This window comes from Peromyscus californicus, unplaced genomic scaffold (assembly GCF_007827085.1).
Source record: "Peromyscus californicus insignis strain IS unplaced genomic scaffold, ASM782708v3 Scaffold_12__1_contigs__length_115047231, whole genome shotgun sequence".
NCBI classification, from domain to species: domain Eukaryota; kingdom Metazoa; phylum Chordata; class Mammalia; order Rodentia; family Cricetidae; genus Peromyscus; species Peromyscus californicus.
This window is the reverse complement of record NW_026294413.1, coordinates 53,513,379-53,529,381: the sequence shown is the minus strand read 5'-3', so window position 1 is coordinate 53,529,381 and position 16,003 is coordinate 53,513,379. Positions and strand designations below refer to the sequence as shown.

Here is a 16,003-nt window from a genome sequence, read left to right as displayed (position 1 = left end):
CTACTCTTCCCTACACTGTTATTGTTTTACACACACTCTGTCAGTAACCCCCTTCTACTCTCCCCTGCACCGTTATTGTTTTACACACACCCTGTCAGTAACCCCCTTCTACTCTCCCCTGCACCGTTATTGTTTTACACACACCCTGTCAGTAACCCCCTTCTACTCTCCCCTGCACCGTTATTGTTTTACACACACCCTGTCAGTAACCCCCTTCTACTCTCCCCTGCACCGTTATTGTTTTACACACACTCTGTCAGTAACCCCCTTCTACTCTCCCCTGCACTGTTATTGTTTTACACACACCCTGTCAGTAACCCCCTTCTACTCTCCCCTGCACTGTTATTGTTTTACACACACCCTGTCAGTAACCCCCTTCTACTCTCCCCTGCACTGTTATTGTTTTACACATACCCCATCAGTAACCCCCTTCTACTCTCCCCTGCACCGTTATTGTTTTACACACACCCCATCAGTAACCCCCTTCTACTCTCCCCTGCACCGTTATTGTTTTTTACATTCCCACTTCCCGAGTTGGATGTGCTGGTGTGTGCCTGTAGTGCCAGCCAACTCGAGGGCTACTGGGGAAGGACTGCTTCAGCCCAAGGAGGTTTAGTTTTGGAGACAGGGTTTCTCTGTGTAGCCCTGTTCTGGAACTCACTCTGTAGACCACGCTGGAGCTGGCCTCGAACTCAGAGATTGGCCTGCCTCTGCCTCCCAAATTCTGGGATTAAAGGCGTGCACCACCACTGCCCAGCTCCAACCCAGAGTTTGAGACCAGCCTGGTAACCCAGCAGAAGCCCGCCTAGAAGAGTGCTACTTTCCTTGGGTCGTCATAGTTGAGTCCATCCCTCCCACCAATGGTCCTCACAAAGTCCACCTTACCATTCCTGAACAAGTGTCACAATCTTGTTTTCTTTAACAGAAACGAAACTAGATAAACTATAGCAAAACTTCTGAAAAGACAAAAATTAACAACAGTTTTAAGAGCACTTGTAACACAGGCAGCTGACTTGTGATACAAACAATGTAAGCCAGAAGATAATGGAATACAGACTTGATGCTAGAAGAAAATATCTACCAAGTGCAGAATTTTAGTCTAAAAAGCAAAGTAAACATCTAAATTCTCACCAGCAAATCCTAAACTAAATGACATACTATAGTGTTACTTCAGGCAGGAAGAAAACTATCCCAGAAAGAATCCTAAAATGCACAGAAAGGAACAAGTAATATTAGAGGAGACGACATGGAGAAACCTGCAGGAGACTGGGCCAGCTGAAACTGCATCATGAGGGCAAGGGCCACTCTCCCCAGAGAGTTACAGGAAGTTGAAGGCTGCTAGTGGGGAGGGGCTAGAGAGGTCCCACCCTTCTCTGAGGAACCAATGGCAGCTGGGTGATTGATTGGAAGCATTTTCTTTAGTGGTACACAGCTCCTGGTCAATCAACACTCACCCAGCTCACATGAGCAATCCTAAACTGCTGAGTCACAAAAACGATGCCCAACAAAAGAATGCACATGCGGGAGAAGAGCAACTGGTGGAGAGAGGCATGGAGCAAACGGGGTAGACGGAAGGGTGGTGGGGGCAAGTGAGCTCAAAACACAGCACACACACACACACACACACACACACACACACACACACACACACACACGGGAAACAGCATGAAGCCGCCATTACTGTAGTTAATGTGTGCTAATAAAACAACAAAAAGAACTGTTTGGGGACCTTCCAAAGGGACGGGAAGCCTGGTGAAGATGACGCCTGAAGACTGAAAAACAACTCCACATGCCCTGCTCGCTCAGTGGTCAGGGCACTGGAAGGCAGCAATGCTCCAATTCTGAGGGAAAAGAACTTCCCGCCTAGAACTTCACTCAATCTAAGGTAAACACCTGAGGCCCACAGCATTTCCTCCTCTGTGCCCTTCTCCACGGCCTGCACCAGAGCAGAGGGACAACACAGAGAAGCAGCAGTGTTAGGTCTCAGACCTGACGGGCGGGAGCGTCAGGAAAAAGGTGGGGGCAGCCCAGCCGGCCGGCACCAGTACGCAGCAGACACTGCAGATGGTCCTGAATTCCACTGGGATGATCATTAAATCAGTTACTGAGAATGTAGCAGCAACAGGTAACATTGAACCCATTGGGTAAACCTATTTGCTCGCTACCATTTAGAAGCATGTAAGTTATTCCTGGGTAATGAAAAAAATCTACTATTTCTAAAGACTGAGTTGCTCTGATATCTAGGAAAATAATTTCTCTTTGGCCATTTCCTGGGTCTGTAATAACACAAAAGGTCTGGAGGATGAAGTGCCCAGACCAGTAGCAGGGTCCCCTGGAAGCCGCAGACCTGCTCTAGAGCTGAGTGGCTTTGTACTACAAACATACAGAGGCCAGGCTGGACCACCGTGTAAGTTCCAGGCTAGCCTATGATACTAAAATAAGACTGTCTTATTTTAAGATACTGAATAAGACTGTCTTGGGGGCTGGAGAGATGGCTCAGAGGTTAAGAGCACTGGCTGCTCTTCCAGAGGTCCTGAGTTCAACTCCCAGCAACCACATGGTGGCTCTCAACCATCTGTAATGAAATCTGGCGCCCTCTTCTGGCCTGCAGACATACATGTGAGCAGAACACTGTATACATAATAAATAAATAAATCTTAAAAAAAAAAAAAGCATAAGACTATCTCAAAAGTACAAAAAACAACCAATCACCTCAGCCTGTGTGTGACATAAGCGGGCAATGCCTGACTCAAGACTTAAAAACAGGGCTCAGAAGAAGAACTAATTTGATCTCACCCACCCAAGAAATACGACTTCTTGGAGAACAGCAGATGCCTACTCAGATGCTCATCTCACTAGACTTCAGGAAAGAGCACATTCTTTCAGCAATCTGTTTTGTTTTGCTTTGTTTTCTGAGACAGGGTTTCACACTGTATCTCAGGCTGGTCTGGAACCCTTCATATAGCCCAGGCCAGGTTTGAACTTGAGGTTATCCTCCTGCCTCAGCCCTGGGGGAGTCACCATACCTGGCTTCAATTCTATTAATACATTTTACGATTAAAAATCCTACAGAATAGAGTCCACCCTGTCCTCCGACTGCCCATTTCTGAACTTCAGAAAGTCATCATCGCGTTAAAGGTGGATCCCACCATTCACTCACATGACATCCAGCACAGAGTCATTCCGAATGACTTTATGAGAGACATCAGCGAGCAGGAAGAGACCTCCATCTGTCCTCCGGATGCTAGCTGCATAGCCAGGCCAGATCTGCAACCTGAAGAGAAGTGTTTCAAGAGCATCAGAGCCACAGAATTCCATGCCCCTACTTGACACAATACTGATACTGCCCTTCCCAGTAATAATGAGGAAGCCCTAGGGGGAAAACGTAATCAAATCAGTATCAGTACAAATTTACTAAAAATATAAACAAGCAAAAAGATTTAGTTGATTAAATTGTACTTACTACCATAAAACACTGGTGAAGTTTATGTCCTAAGCATAGTGGACATAATGAAGTTTCTTTCCAGACATTCAAAAGTGAAGTTTGGAAAAAAACCCACCAACCTGTGTTGCTGTAGTACCATGGCACTTGTAGGGTCGTAGAAGTTTCTCCCCACAAGCTTCATATCCAGAAGTTTCATTACCCTGAAATAAACACGAGGGGTGAGTTCCTTTCTCCTTCACAGTACTAGGGGTGGAACACAGAGCCTCATATTCGCTAGGCAAGCACTCACCATCTAACTGTACCCCAAGCCTAACAGAAAAAGCTCTTTCAGCCTTAGCTATGGCTTCCTCTACAAACCTGAAGGTACAGGAAAGCTTTTGTTTTGTGCATAGTGTAGCCTGTGTTTAGAATCATCTTGTAAAGCGAGCAAAGCGTCCATCTGGAGTATGTTCAAATGACTGAGGGCTCTCTTGGTACCCACCTCACCAAACACAGGGCTATTTCATAGGCTCATTATATTACTGTTCACCATGAACTCAAGAGAATGCACATGAACTAGCTCCCACCGAGGGCACTGCATATGCTCCAGCACCTCACTTTAGGTTCTGGTTTATTAAAGGAGAGGTAGTTTGGGATTAATACCTGTGCAAAACTGAGAAACTCTCAAAAGAAGATAAACAATTGTAAGCCATGTATAATTCTTTTAGAGGCTAGAAAATATCTCCCAGCAAACGTTTGTACTCTGAGAAGCCCCTTTACTCCTAACGCTATTAAATAAACAATACTGACATCCGTTTTGGCTGCGTATGGTTGCTCATGTCTGTAATCTCAGCATTAGGGAAGTTGAGGCAGGAGGATCAGGATGGGCAATCCTCAGCTACATATCAAGTTTGAGATTGCCTTAGTTACATGAAATTCTATTTCAAAACAAACATCTGGTCTGAAAATTCTTAAACTCATCCAAAGGAACCCATCTGCCTACTCAGCTACCCACAGGGCTAATTGCAGGGACCCAAACCTGACCTGTCAAGTGAGAGAGAATTCTTGAGTGAGCGGATGCTAAGGCCACTCATTACGTGCTTCCAAGCCCACCCACAGACACGGTCGCTGTGTGCAGCACCATCCACACTTCCGGGGGAGGGGGGGGGCAAGCCTTCCTCCATGCACAAGACCCCTTACCGTCGGAAAACCACGTTGTAGAAGGGGATGCACAAGTCAGAGCAGGGCTCAAGAATCTTCGTCAGCTCGATCTTGATGTTGATCTCGGCGTCATCAGTTTTTCTCTGGCTTTTTAACTCAACAACCTAACAAATAAATACACACAAGTACTAGAAACGACAGATAGGAAGCCTTAGCCCTAACTCACCGAGTTCTAGAGCCCAAAATGTAGCTTCTACTTCCCCCTTACTGTGAAGCCGGTGCTGGCAAAAATCAGTGTGGCAATCAATAAATAAATACACAAATAAAATTCAAAGTTGAAACTTTAAATCTTTTTATTTTAAATTCATTTTATATGCATGTACATGTGCGCCATGTGTATGCAGGTGCCCAAGGAGGCCAGAAGAGGACGCTGGATCCCCTGGTATTAGAAGGATGATTGAGAGCCACCCAGTACGGGTGCTAAGAACCGAACCTGGCCTCTCTGCAAGGCAGCTCTTCACTGCTGAGCTCTCTCTCCAGGCCCTGAAGTTGAAAATTTGAGTGATTATTTGCCACAGAGTCCCAAAAGCTTCCTACCACTCTGCCTATGTGAAAAGTTACTTCTTAAACTTAAGTGGGGGGATTTATGCTGTGTTCTGCAGAAGTGTGCTCTCTGTCTAAAAATGGGAAGGTTCAAGTCACATGCCCAGGGAGTCTGTACTTCACCACCACTCAAACCATCAGAGCATGCAGGAGTTTCACCCACACCACAATCTCCACTGGGTCTCACTTGTTGAAGCTTAACAGGAAGATAGAGAATAGACCCATCAAAAGCAGTGACGTTTCCTGTGACAGCTTGATGGTCCTTCAACATGCCAAACCTCATGCTTTTGCACTCCACATTGGGGCTGCAAAACAACAAAGAAGATTTTAGTTCAGATTGACGCAAACAGCGATCTTTACGACAGTGGTTCAGTAAGTCTACTATTTTGAGAAGCAGTTTTTTTTGTAACTGCACTCCACCTAGTGGTCACATTTATAATTACACAGCTAACTACAGAGTGTGTCTCAAACATACCTGCTTGGATAGAAACATTAGAAATTGTAAATAATCTACCAGGCTTGGAGTGTATACCTGCAATTCAGCTATGTGAGAGGTTGAGGCAGGAGGATCATCGGTTTAAGACTTCACTGGACAACAGAGAGACCTGGAAGTAAGGAAAACGAAACAAAACGAAAAATATCCCATAACTCGAGATAGCTAGCTTCACATGTCATGTATACCCTTCTAGACATCAGAGCACATATCAGAACACTGAGGCCATGTTGTAAGTATCTGAAGTTTTATATGACCATACAATTGTGCAACTCTGCTGTCATAAGACAAAATCAGACACAGCATAGAAACTCGTGAGTGTGGCAAAGTTCCAATGACACAAGGTGTGGGCCAGGCCTAACCTCGGACTGACTGTGGTTTGCCAATCCCGCTCTGAGTCTTCAGAGGCACACATTTTTAAAGCGCTTTGTTTTTTCGAGACTTACTTTTACTTCTCTGTATATGTCCGTGTGTCTGCAGAGGCCAGAAGAGGGAAGCAGATTCCCTGGAGCTGGAGTTCCAGGGGGTTGTGAGTCACCTGATATGGATGCTGGTAACTGAACTCAGGCCTCTGCAGGGGCAGCAAGTGGTGGTAGTGGATTTTTGTTTTGATTTGGTTTTTACCTCTAAACCATCTCTCCAGCCCCGAAACTGCTTTTGTTTTTGTTTGTTTTGTTGTTGAGACAGGGTCTATACAGACCAGGATGGCCTTGAACTCAAGGAGATCCACCTGCCTCTGCCTCTCGAGTGCTGAGATTAAAGCTGTGTACCACAATACCCCACCAAAAGGCATTTGTAAAAATGAGATTTTAATCATTTTTCACCCATGGAAATTTCAACTTTGTATTAATTTAACAAACTGGCAGCTTAAAAAAATCTAATAGCTACCTTATACAATGATTGTTCCACTATATCACACTAACATACAATCTTGTTCTACAACTATAAAATGTGAATAAATCCAAGACTAAAAAAGGATCCAGTATGTTTAGATATAGGAAGACTTAAAAAAATCAACATGTCACCCCTAAAATTAAATACTCACATTAACATTTCTCCTCAAAAAAAAAAATTCTTATATGCAGGTTGAGTATACCTTGTGCCAAATGCTTAAACCCAAAGTGTTTTGGATCCTGGAGTATCTGCATGTACATAATGAATTATCCTGTGGATGAGACCCAATTCTAAACATGAAACACACTCATGTTTCATACATACCCAGTCCAAAGGTAATTTTATATAATTAAAAAAAAAAACTTTTTTAGGTCTGGGGGTTTTTCTTTTGTTGTTGGTTTTTTTGAGAGTGGGTCTTACTCTGTAGCCTTGGCTGGCTTAGAATTCCCTGTGTAGACCAAGTTAGCCTTGACCTCATGGAGATCAGCCTGACTCTGCTTCCTGAGTGCTAGGATTACAGTCATGCACCTCCATGGCTGGCCCAGATTGGTTTTATGTATGAGTGTTTCACCGAACTGGTATATGTACCACATGGGTGCCTGATGACCATGGAGGACAGAAGAGGGCTGGATCTCCTGGAACTGGTGTTACTAACGTTTGAGGCACCATGTAGGTGCTGGGAACCAAACTTTGACCTTCTGTAAGAGCAGCAAGTGCTCTTAATTACCAAGCCATCTCTCTAGCCCCATACATAATACCTTTTAACAATCTGGTAGATGAAAGTTTCACGGTGTGTAATTTTCTCCATATGGCATCATGTCCACATTGAAAAACTTTCAGATTCTGGAGGATTTCAGGTTTGGGATTTTCAGATTAGGACAATCGACCTACACTGAGAGCGACATTCTGCCATTTACCTTGCTGTTGCTATTCCATGCAAAGCTACAGCCTAGTGCACTGCATCAGCATTTTCCACATTATCAGCATCTTCTCAATTACCTCACATCACCTTCGCACTGTGGCTTCAAAAGTCCCTGGGGCTAGATGGACGGCTCAGTCAGGAAGGTGGCTGACACCTGCTCTAGTTTGCTTTTCTATAGCTATGGTAAAACACCAGGACCAAAAGCACATCGAGGGAGGAGATGATTTATTCCAGTTTACAACTCTCAGGCACATTCCATCACTAAGGGAAATCAGAGCAGGAACTGAAGCAGAACCATGAAGAGTCCAGCTTACTGGCTTGCTCTCCACGCTTTCTTTTATCACCCAGGACCACCAGCCCAGGGATGCCACTACCCACAGTGGGCTGGGCCCTCTCATGTCAGTCACTAATCAAGAAATGCCCTCCAGACTTGCCTGTGGCAATCTAATGAGGGCATTTTCTCAGCTGAAGTTCCTCTTCCCAGCTAACTCCAGTTTGTGTCAAGCTGACATAGAACGACCCAGGATAACCCTGCAGCGTGAGGACCTGAGCTTGACGCTAGCACCCACGGTGGCAAACTTGTGGTTCCAGTGACTGGGAGCAATACACAGGTGGATCCCTGGAACCTGCTGGCCTGTCAGCCAGCCTAGCCTAATCAGAGCTACAGTCCTAGTGAGGGAGGCCCCGTCTTTACTGATCACCACCCAGAGCTGCCCTCTGTACCTGTGTGCATGCTCACACACAAACTCCATTTAGACTACATAAACCTCTAGCCCTACAAGTCCATGGTTTTTCCATGGCCCAGTCAATGCAAGACACCCTTCCTGCTTCATGAGAATTTGCCAGCCACTCACAGAGAAAGCTCTCCCCTGACACCCAGGCCTGCACTCAGGGTCCAGGCCGGGCCTGCTTCGGGGCTCCTCTTGGTTGTCTCCTCCTTGTCCTGGTGGAGATCTTCCTTTTGTGGTGGTTGTTGTCTGGTTGATTTTTTTGAGACAGGGTTTCTCCATGGAGCAACCCTGGCTGCTTTGTAGACCTCCAGCTCTACAGCGATTCTCCCGCCTTCGCTGGGATTAAAATCCTGCTGCCTTCTTTCTCGCTCTTTCCAGCTTTTGAAATGAGTGGTGGGTTCATGGGCTGTTCTCATGGCTTACGTTCTCCCTGGTTCCTTTGATCTTAGGCATTTTCTCTGTAACTCTAATACAGTTTATAGAAGACCAGTAAGGTAGGCTGAAAGCAGATCAAGGATTCTTTTTCTTGTGGCCAAAATCAAACTTGTTGTCCTCATCCAAGTGGACCCTTTCTTTCTCTGGTCGTTACAATCCTTCTGGGTCATTTCCTTCTGACCGTCACTTTCTTCTCTTTGCACTCCACTGCCTCCTCCTCTACCATCATTTAGTAGCTGTCCTTCAAAACCTCATGCTTCTTAGCAGAACCATTTTGGAAAACAGTATGCTCTTCAAAAAAACCCTGAAAACAGGGCTAGGAGATGGCTTAATTGGTAAAGTTCTTACACCTTGCACGCACAAGGACCTGCATTCAACACCCCCACCCCAAACCCACGTAAAAATACAGGGCATGATGGTATCACCTTGTGTATGCACAGTATGTGTGTAGTGCCTGTGGAGGTCAGAAGAGGGTGCTTACATACAGTGTTAGAGACAGTTGTGAGCCACCATGGAGATGTTTGGAATTGAACACAGGTCCTCTGAAAGAGCAGACAGTGAGTTTAACCACTGAACCATCTCTCCAGCATCCAAAGTATGTCCTTGTAGCCCCACAGATAAGAGGATCTCTGGGGTCGACTAGCCAGCCAGTCGTCTTCACCTAATTGGTGAAGTTCAGTCCAATCAAAGACCTTGTTTTAAAAGATATGAATGGCTTTTCCTGAAGATGACACCTAAGGTTGTTTTCTGGACTTCACATGTGTGTACATATGAACACTCACATACACATACATATGTTTATAAAAACCTAAAACTATGTATGACCCAGTAATCCCACTTTCAGATATAGACCTAAAAGATCTGCACCTAAAAGATCTGCAATCAATTATTTCAACTAAACATCTACAAACAAACACAGATTTACTTTAGTAATTTCACAATAGCCAAGACACATTCATCAGCATGTGGACGCAGAAAATGTGAAATGTACAACAGAGTTCTATACCATATCTTTTACTTTTCTCAGTCTTTTCCTTGTTGATGGGGGCTGGTCAGTTGGTTATTGAGGTATATGCTGTGTGTGTGTGTGTGTGTGTGTGTGTGTGTGTGTGTGTGTGTGTGTGTGGTCCCAACTAGTCTTGAACTTCTGGACTCAAGGGATCTTTGGTTTTAGTGGTTAAAGTTTAATAAAAGGAATAAAAATTATAAAGGATGAGCCAAGAGATCATGGAAATGTGCTGGGTGTTGCTCAGTAGTGGAGCACTTGCCTAGCATGTGTGAGGTCCTGGGTTCAAGCACCAGTACTGCCAGAAACACAGGAAAGGCCATGGGAGGAGCCCTGCAGACCACAGGCTCTGAGCTCACAGTACATTACTTCCACTTTAAATCCATTTCTAGCCTCACATGAGCCTGTGCCTATTAAATCAAAACCTGGATTTGGAAAAGAGCTGACGCACACAAATACTAACTTGAACTTCCTCCCAGAAGCCTGAGTGCAGGTCACTGCAGGGGGAGTCGACAGTCTGGAGCAGCTCAGAGGAGGACTGAGTGCCTCCAAGGAAACACAGGTGTACACACCTGAAAGTCACGTGATACTGATACACTGCTTCATTGTGACACTGGATTTTGATGAGGTTCAGTCCTAAAGACTGAGGGGTTCCTTTTGATCCTTGCTTGACCAAAAGCTCTCTGGAAAAGAAGGAAGAAAAGGAGAAAAAACACAAGCCAGGCATTATATTATATAACTTAGTTCTATCTACTCTGGAGGCTAAAACCAAAGATCCCTTGAGTCCAGAAGTTCAAGACTAGTTGGGACCACACACACACACACACACACACACACACACACACACACACACACACAGCATATACCTCAATAACCAACTGACCAGCCCCCATCAACAAGGAAAAGACTGAGAAAATAGTTTTTCCCATTTCATTTACAGATTCACAAACTAGGAGTCAAGGTGTACAAATGCAGCCACATCTAATTACATAGCAAAGTCACCCAGGCTGCCCTACAAGTAGTGCTACAGTAACCAAGGCCAGCTACCTAAGGACAAAGAATGTTCCACAGAGAGAGATGAGGGGCAGTTAATACTCCTCCTAGGTGACATCCTTATCTTCAACATGACAGCAAACTGTCAGTCTGATGTGAAAGGGACGTGACAAGCCAACTGTTTATATTATATTAAAACCATTGTACTTCTTCAGGAATCTCTTCATCTATCTCTCCTGTCAAAAGACAAACACACTCCAGCCCCCATCACCCCAGAAGAATGTGGACTCACAGAACTGTACCCACAATTCTACCCAGCAGCCTGAGCAGAAGGTGACCTTAACTCACTTTTCCTTTCGCTCCATAGTCAGGACTGGAGGGGGATCTGCAGAGTGCAGTGAGGTCGGAGACAGAGCTGGAGGCTGTGGCAGCCGTGGGGGATCCCGAGCAGTCAGGCCAAAGGCACTGGGAGACTTATCCACTCCTCTGCCTATACTACTGGCTGCTCTTCCCAGCGGTAACAAGACATCAGAACTGCCTCTTCCCAGCATTCTGAAATGAAAAGGAGACAAATCGGGGTTTTTCTGGTCTACACAACATCTAGACCATCCTCTCAAGTGTACCACTCCTTTCCTTTTTAGAGACTAGCTGTGGAGCAGCAGGAAGAGGCCTGTGGGCAGGCCACTCCACCCCCACCGCTGCCACCCATTGGACCTGTAACCTACAGGACCTACTTTGCCATGGAAACCCACCGAACCCATCATCCTCCTCTTGGCCAACCACCCCCCAACAAAACCAGCAGCCCCTAGAGGCACAAGCACCAACTACCGCTACCATTTGGAAGAAGAGCATCCTCCCCGCGAACAGCCCTCTCCAGCAACATCAGCAGATCCTACAGGCACAAGCCCCACCCACACCAGTTGGCAGAACAAGCACAGGCAAAAACTACACCAATTAGAAGAGCAAACCCCATAGGTACAAGTAAAGCCCACACCAGCCAGAAGATCTGGACGATACGCTGGATCTAGACACCCAAACTGCCACAAATCTCAGCTGAGACAACCCTACTCAACCTGACAACCCGCCAATCATCAGACCCCTTGGCCATTCAGGCCAAAAGACAATAAAGGAAACAGACAGTAAAGGAACAAAATACCCATCCAACAAAGACATCACAAGAATCAACACCTGTTCCTATAATTATCCCAAACCCAGATGGGTAAACAGCAGTGTAATACATTCAACAACATAAAGACCAATATGGCACCACCTGAACATCCCAACACAGATGAAGCAGAATAAAATGACTTTAAAAATAACTTTATGAAGATATAGAGGCCCTTAAAGAGGAAATGAAAAATTCTCTTAAAGAAATCTAGGAAGCCAGGCGGCGGTGGCGCACATCTTTAATCCCAGCACTCGGGAAGCAGAGCCAGGCAGATCTCTGTGAGTTCAAGGCCAGCCTGGTCTACAGAGTGAGTTCCAGGACAGCCACCAAACTACACGGAGAAACCCTGTCTCGAAAACACTCCCCCCCCCCAAAAAAAAAGAAATCAAGGAAAAGACAAACAAAAAATTGGAAGAAATCAATAAATCCCTTAAAGAAAAAAACAATCAACAGATGAAGGAAACAATTCAAGACTTGAAAATTGAAATAGGGACAATAAAGAAAAAACAAACTGAGGGAATTCTGGAAATGAAAAATCTGGGTAAATGAACAGGAACTACAGATACAAGCATTACCAACAGAATGCAAGAGATGGAAGAGAGAATCTCAGGCACTGAAGATAAGACAGAAGAAATAGATTCATCAGTCAAAGAAAATGTTAAATCCAAAAAATTCTTAACACAAAACATCCAGGAAATCTGAGACACCATGAAAAGACCAAACCTAAGAATAATAGGGATAAAAGAAGAATACCAGCTCAAAGGCACAGAAAATATATTCAACAAAATCATAGAAGAAAACTTTCCCAACCTAAAGAACAGCATGCCTAGGAAGACACAAGAAGCTTACAGAACACCAAATAGACTGGACCAAAAAAAAAAAAAAAAAGGTCCCCTTACCACGTAATAATCAAAACACTAAACATACAGAATAAAGAAAGAATACTAGGTGCTGCAAAGGAAAAAGGCCAAGTAGCATATAAAGGCAAACCTATCAGAATTAAACCCAACTTCTCAATGGAGACTCTGAAAGCCAGAAGGTCCTAGACAGATGTTTTGCAGACACTAAGAGACCACGGATGCCAGCCCAGACTACTACACCCAGCAAAACTTTCAATGATCATAGACGGAGAAAACAAGATACTAGACAAAACTGAAAAATTACGGGCAGTGTTGGCGCTCACCTTTAATCCCAGCACTCAGGAGGCAGAGGCAGGCGGATCTCTGTGAATTCGAGGCCAGCCTGGTCTACAAAGTGAGTTCCAGGAAAGGAACAAAGCTACACAAAGAAATCCTGTCTCGAATAAACAAAACAAAACAAACAAAGAAACAAACAAAAACCTAAAAAGTTAGTTAAAATGACTTTAACAATACCTATCCACAAATCCAGCCCTACAGAAAGTAACCCAAGGAAGCTAGCTACACCCATGAAAACACAGGCAATAGATCATCTCACACCAGCAAATTCCAAAGGGAAACACACACACACTACCAACAGCAACAACAAAACCAAAAAAATAACAGGAATTAACAGTCACTGGGTCATTAATATTTCTTAATATCAATGGACTTAATTCGCCTATAAAAAGACACAGGCTAACAGAATGTATATGAAAATATGATCCATCCTTCTGCTGCATACAAGAAACACACCTCAACCTGAAAGGAAGATATTACCTCAGAGTAAAGGGTTGGAGAAAGATTTTCTAATCAAATGGACCTAAGAAACAAGCTGGTATAGCTATTCTAATATTTAACAAAATAGACTTCAAACTAAAATTAGTCAAAAGAGATGGAGAAGGACATTTCATACTGATCACAGGAAAAATCCATCAAGATGAAGTCTCAATTCTGAACATTTATGCCCCAAATAAAAAAGCACCCACATTTGTAAAAGAGACATTACTAAAGCTAAAATCACACATCAAACCCCACACACTAATAGTGGGAGACTTCAACAACCCCACTCTCACCAATGGACAGGTCTACCAGACAGAAACTTAACAGAGAAATAAGAGAACTAACAGATGTTATGACTCAAATGGACTTAACAGACATCTATAGAATATTTCACCCAAACACAAGAGAATATACCTTCTTCTCAGCACCCCATGGAACCTTCTCTAAAATTGACCATATACCCAGTCACAAAGCAAATCTCAACAGATACAAAAAAAAAAAAAAACTTGGAATAACCCCCTCTATCTTATCTGATCACCATGGCTTAAAGTTAGAATTCAACAACAACACAAAAGGCAGAAAGTCTACAAACTCACAGAAACTGAAAAATGCTCAACTGAATCACCACTGGGTCAAGGAAGAAATAAAGAAAGAAATTAAAGATTTCCTAGAATTCAATGAAAACGAATGTACAACATACCCAAACTTATGGGACACTATGAAAGCAGTGCTAAGAGGAATATTCATAGCACTACACGCCCACATAAAGAAGGTGGAGAAATCTCACACTAACAACTTAACAGCACACCTGAAAGCTCTAGAACAAGAAGAAGCAAACTCACCCAGAAGAAACAGACGCCAGGAAATAATCAAATTGAGGGCTGAAATCAATAAAATAGAAACCAAGAGAACAATACAAAGAACCAATGAAACAAAGAGTTGGTTCTTTGAAAAAAATCAACAAGATAGACAAGTCCTTATCCAAACTAACCAAAAGGCAGAGAGAGAGAACATCCAAATTAGCAAAATCAGAAATGAAAAGGGAGACATAACAACAGACACTGAGGAAATCCAGAGAATCATTAGGTCATACTTCAAAAACCTGTACTCCACAAAATTGAAAAATCTAAAAGAAATGGACAATTTCTTGGATAGGTACTACATACCAAAATTAAATCAAGACCAGATAAACAATTTAAATAGACTTACAACCCCTAAGGATATAGAAGCAGTCATTAAAAGTATCCCACCAAAAAAAGCCCAGGGCCAAAAGGTTTCAGCACAGAATTCTACCAGATTTTCAAAGAAGAGCTAATACCAATACCCCTCAAATAGAATTCCACACAATAGAAAGAGAAGGAACATTGCCAAACTCTTTTTATAAGGATACAGTTACCCTGATAATCAAACCACACAAAGATGCAACAAAGAAAGAGAATTACAAACCAATCTCCCTCATGAACATTGATGCAAAAATGCTCAATAAAATACTGGCAAGCCAAATTCAGGAACACATCAAAAAATTATCCACCATGATCAAGTAGGCTTCATCTAAGAGATGCAGGGGAGGGGGTGGTTCAACATACGAAAATTTGTCAATGTAATCCACCATATAAACAAACTGAAAGAACACACACACACACGATCATCTCATTAGATGCTGAAAAAGCCTTTGACAAAATCCAACACCCCTTCATGATAAAGGTCTTGGAGAGATCAGGGATACAAGGAACATACCTAATCATAATAAAAGCAATATACAGCAAGCCAACAGCCAACATCAAATTATATGGAGAGAAACTCAAAGCGATTTCACTCAAATCAGGAACAAGATCTATTCAATATAGTTCTAGCTAGAGCAATAAGGCAACAAAAGGAGATCAAGGGGATACAAATTGGAAAGGAAGAGGTCAAACTTTCACTATTTGCAGATGATATGATAGTACACATAAGTGACCCCAAAAATTCTATCAGGTAACTCCTACAGCTGATAAACACCTTCAGTAATGTGGCAGGATACAAAATTAATTCAGGACTGGAGAGATGACTCAGTAGTTAAGAGCACTGGCTGCTCTTTCAGAGGTCCTGAGTTCAACTCCCAGCAACCACATGGTGGCTTACAATCATTCATAATGAGATCTGGTGCCTGCTTTTGGCCTGCAGGCAGACATATAGGCAGAACACTGTATACATAATAAATAAATAAATCTTTTTTAAAAAATTAATTCAAAAAATCAGTAGCCCTTCTATATACAAATAATAAATGGGTTGAGAAAGAAATCAGAGAAACAACAACCTTTATTATAGCCACAAATAATATAAAATATCTTGGGACAACTCTAACCAAACAAGTGAAAGACCTGTATGACAAGTCTTTGAAGAAAGGAAATGAAGAAGATGGAAAGATCTCCTATGCTCATGGATAGGCAGGGTTAACATAGTAAAAATGGCAGTCTTACCAAAAGCAATCTACAGATTCAATGCAATCCCCATC

At 43.3% G+C, this 16,003-nt stretch overlaps 1 protein-coding gene across 3 annotated transcripts in view; it reads right to left on the bottom strand.

Moving 5' to 3' along the window:
- The window catches only part of Piwil2 (piwi like RNA-mediated gene silencing 2), a 76,677-nt gene that overhangs the window by 40,417 nt on the left and 20,257 nt on the right, over positions 1-16,003 (bottom strand). For all 3 annotated transcript variants that reach the window (XM_052732820.1, XM_052732822.1, XM_052732821.1), the window contains 6 exons: positions 11,011-11,214; positions 10,242-10,352; positions 5,376-5,493; positions 4,625-4,749; positions 3,565-3,645; positions 3,161-3,274 (listed from right to left, as the gene is read on the bottom strand). In XM_052732820.1, the coding sequence (XP_052588780.1) occupies positions 3,161-3,274; positions 3,565-3,645; positions 4,625-4,749; positions 5,376-5,493; positions 10,242-10,352; positions 11,011-11,214 (753 nt within the window). The remainder of the gene's footprint in view (positions 1-3,160; positions 3,275-3,564; positions 3,646-4,624; positions 4,750-5,375; positions 5,494-10,241; positions 10,353-11,010; positions 11,215-16,003) is intronic.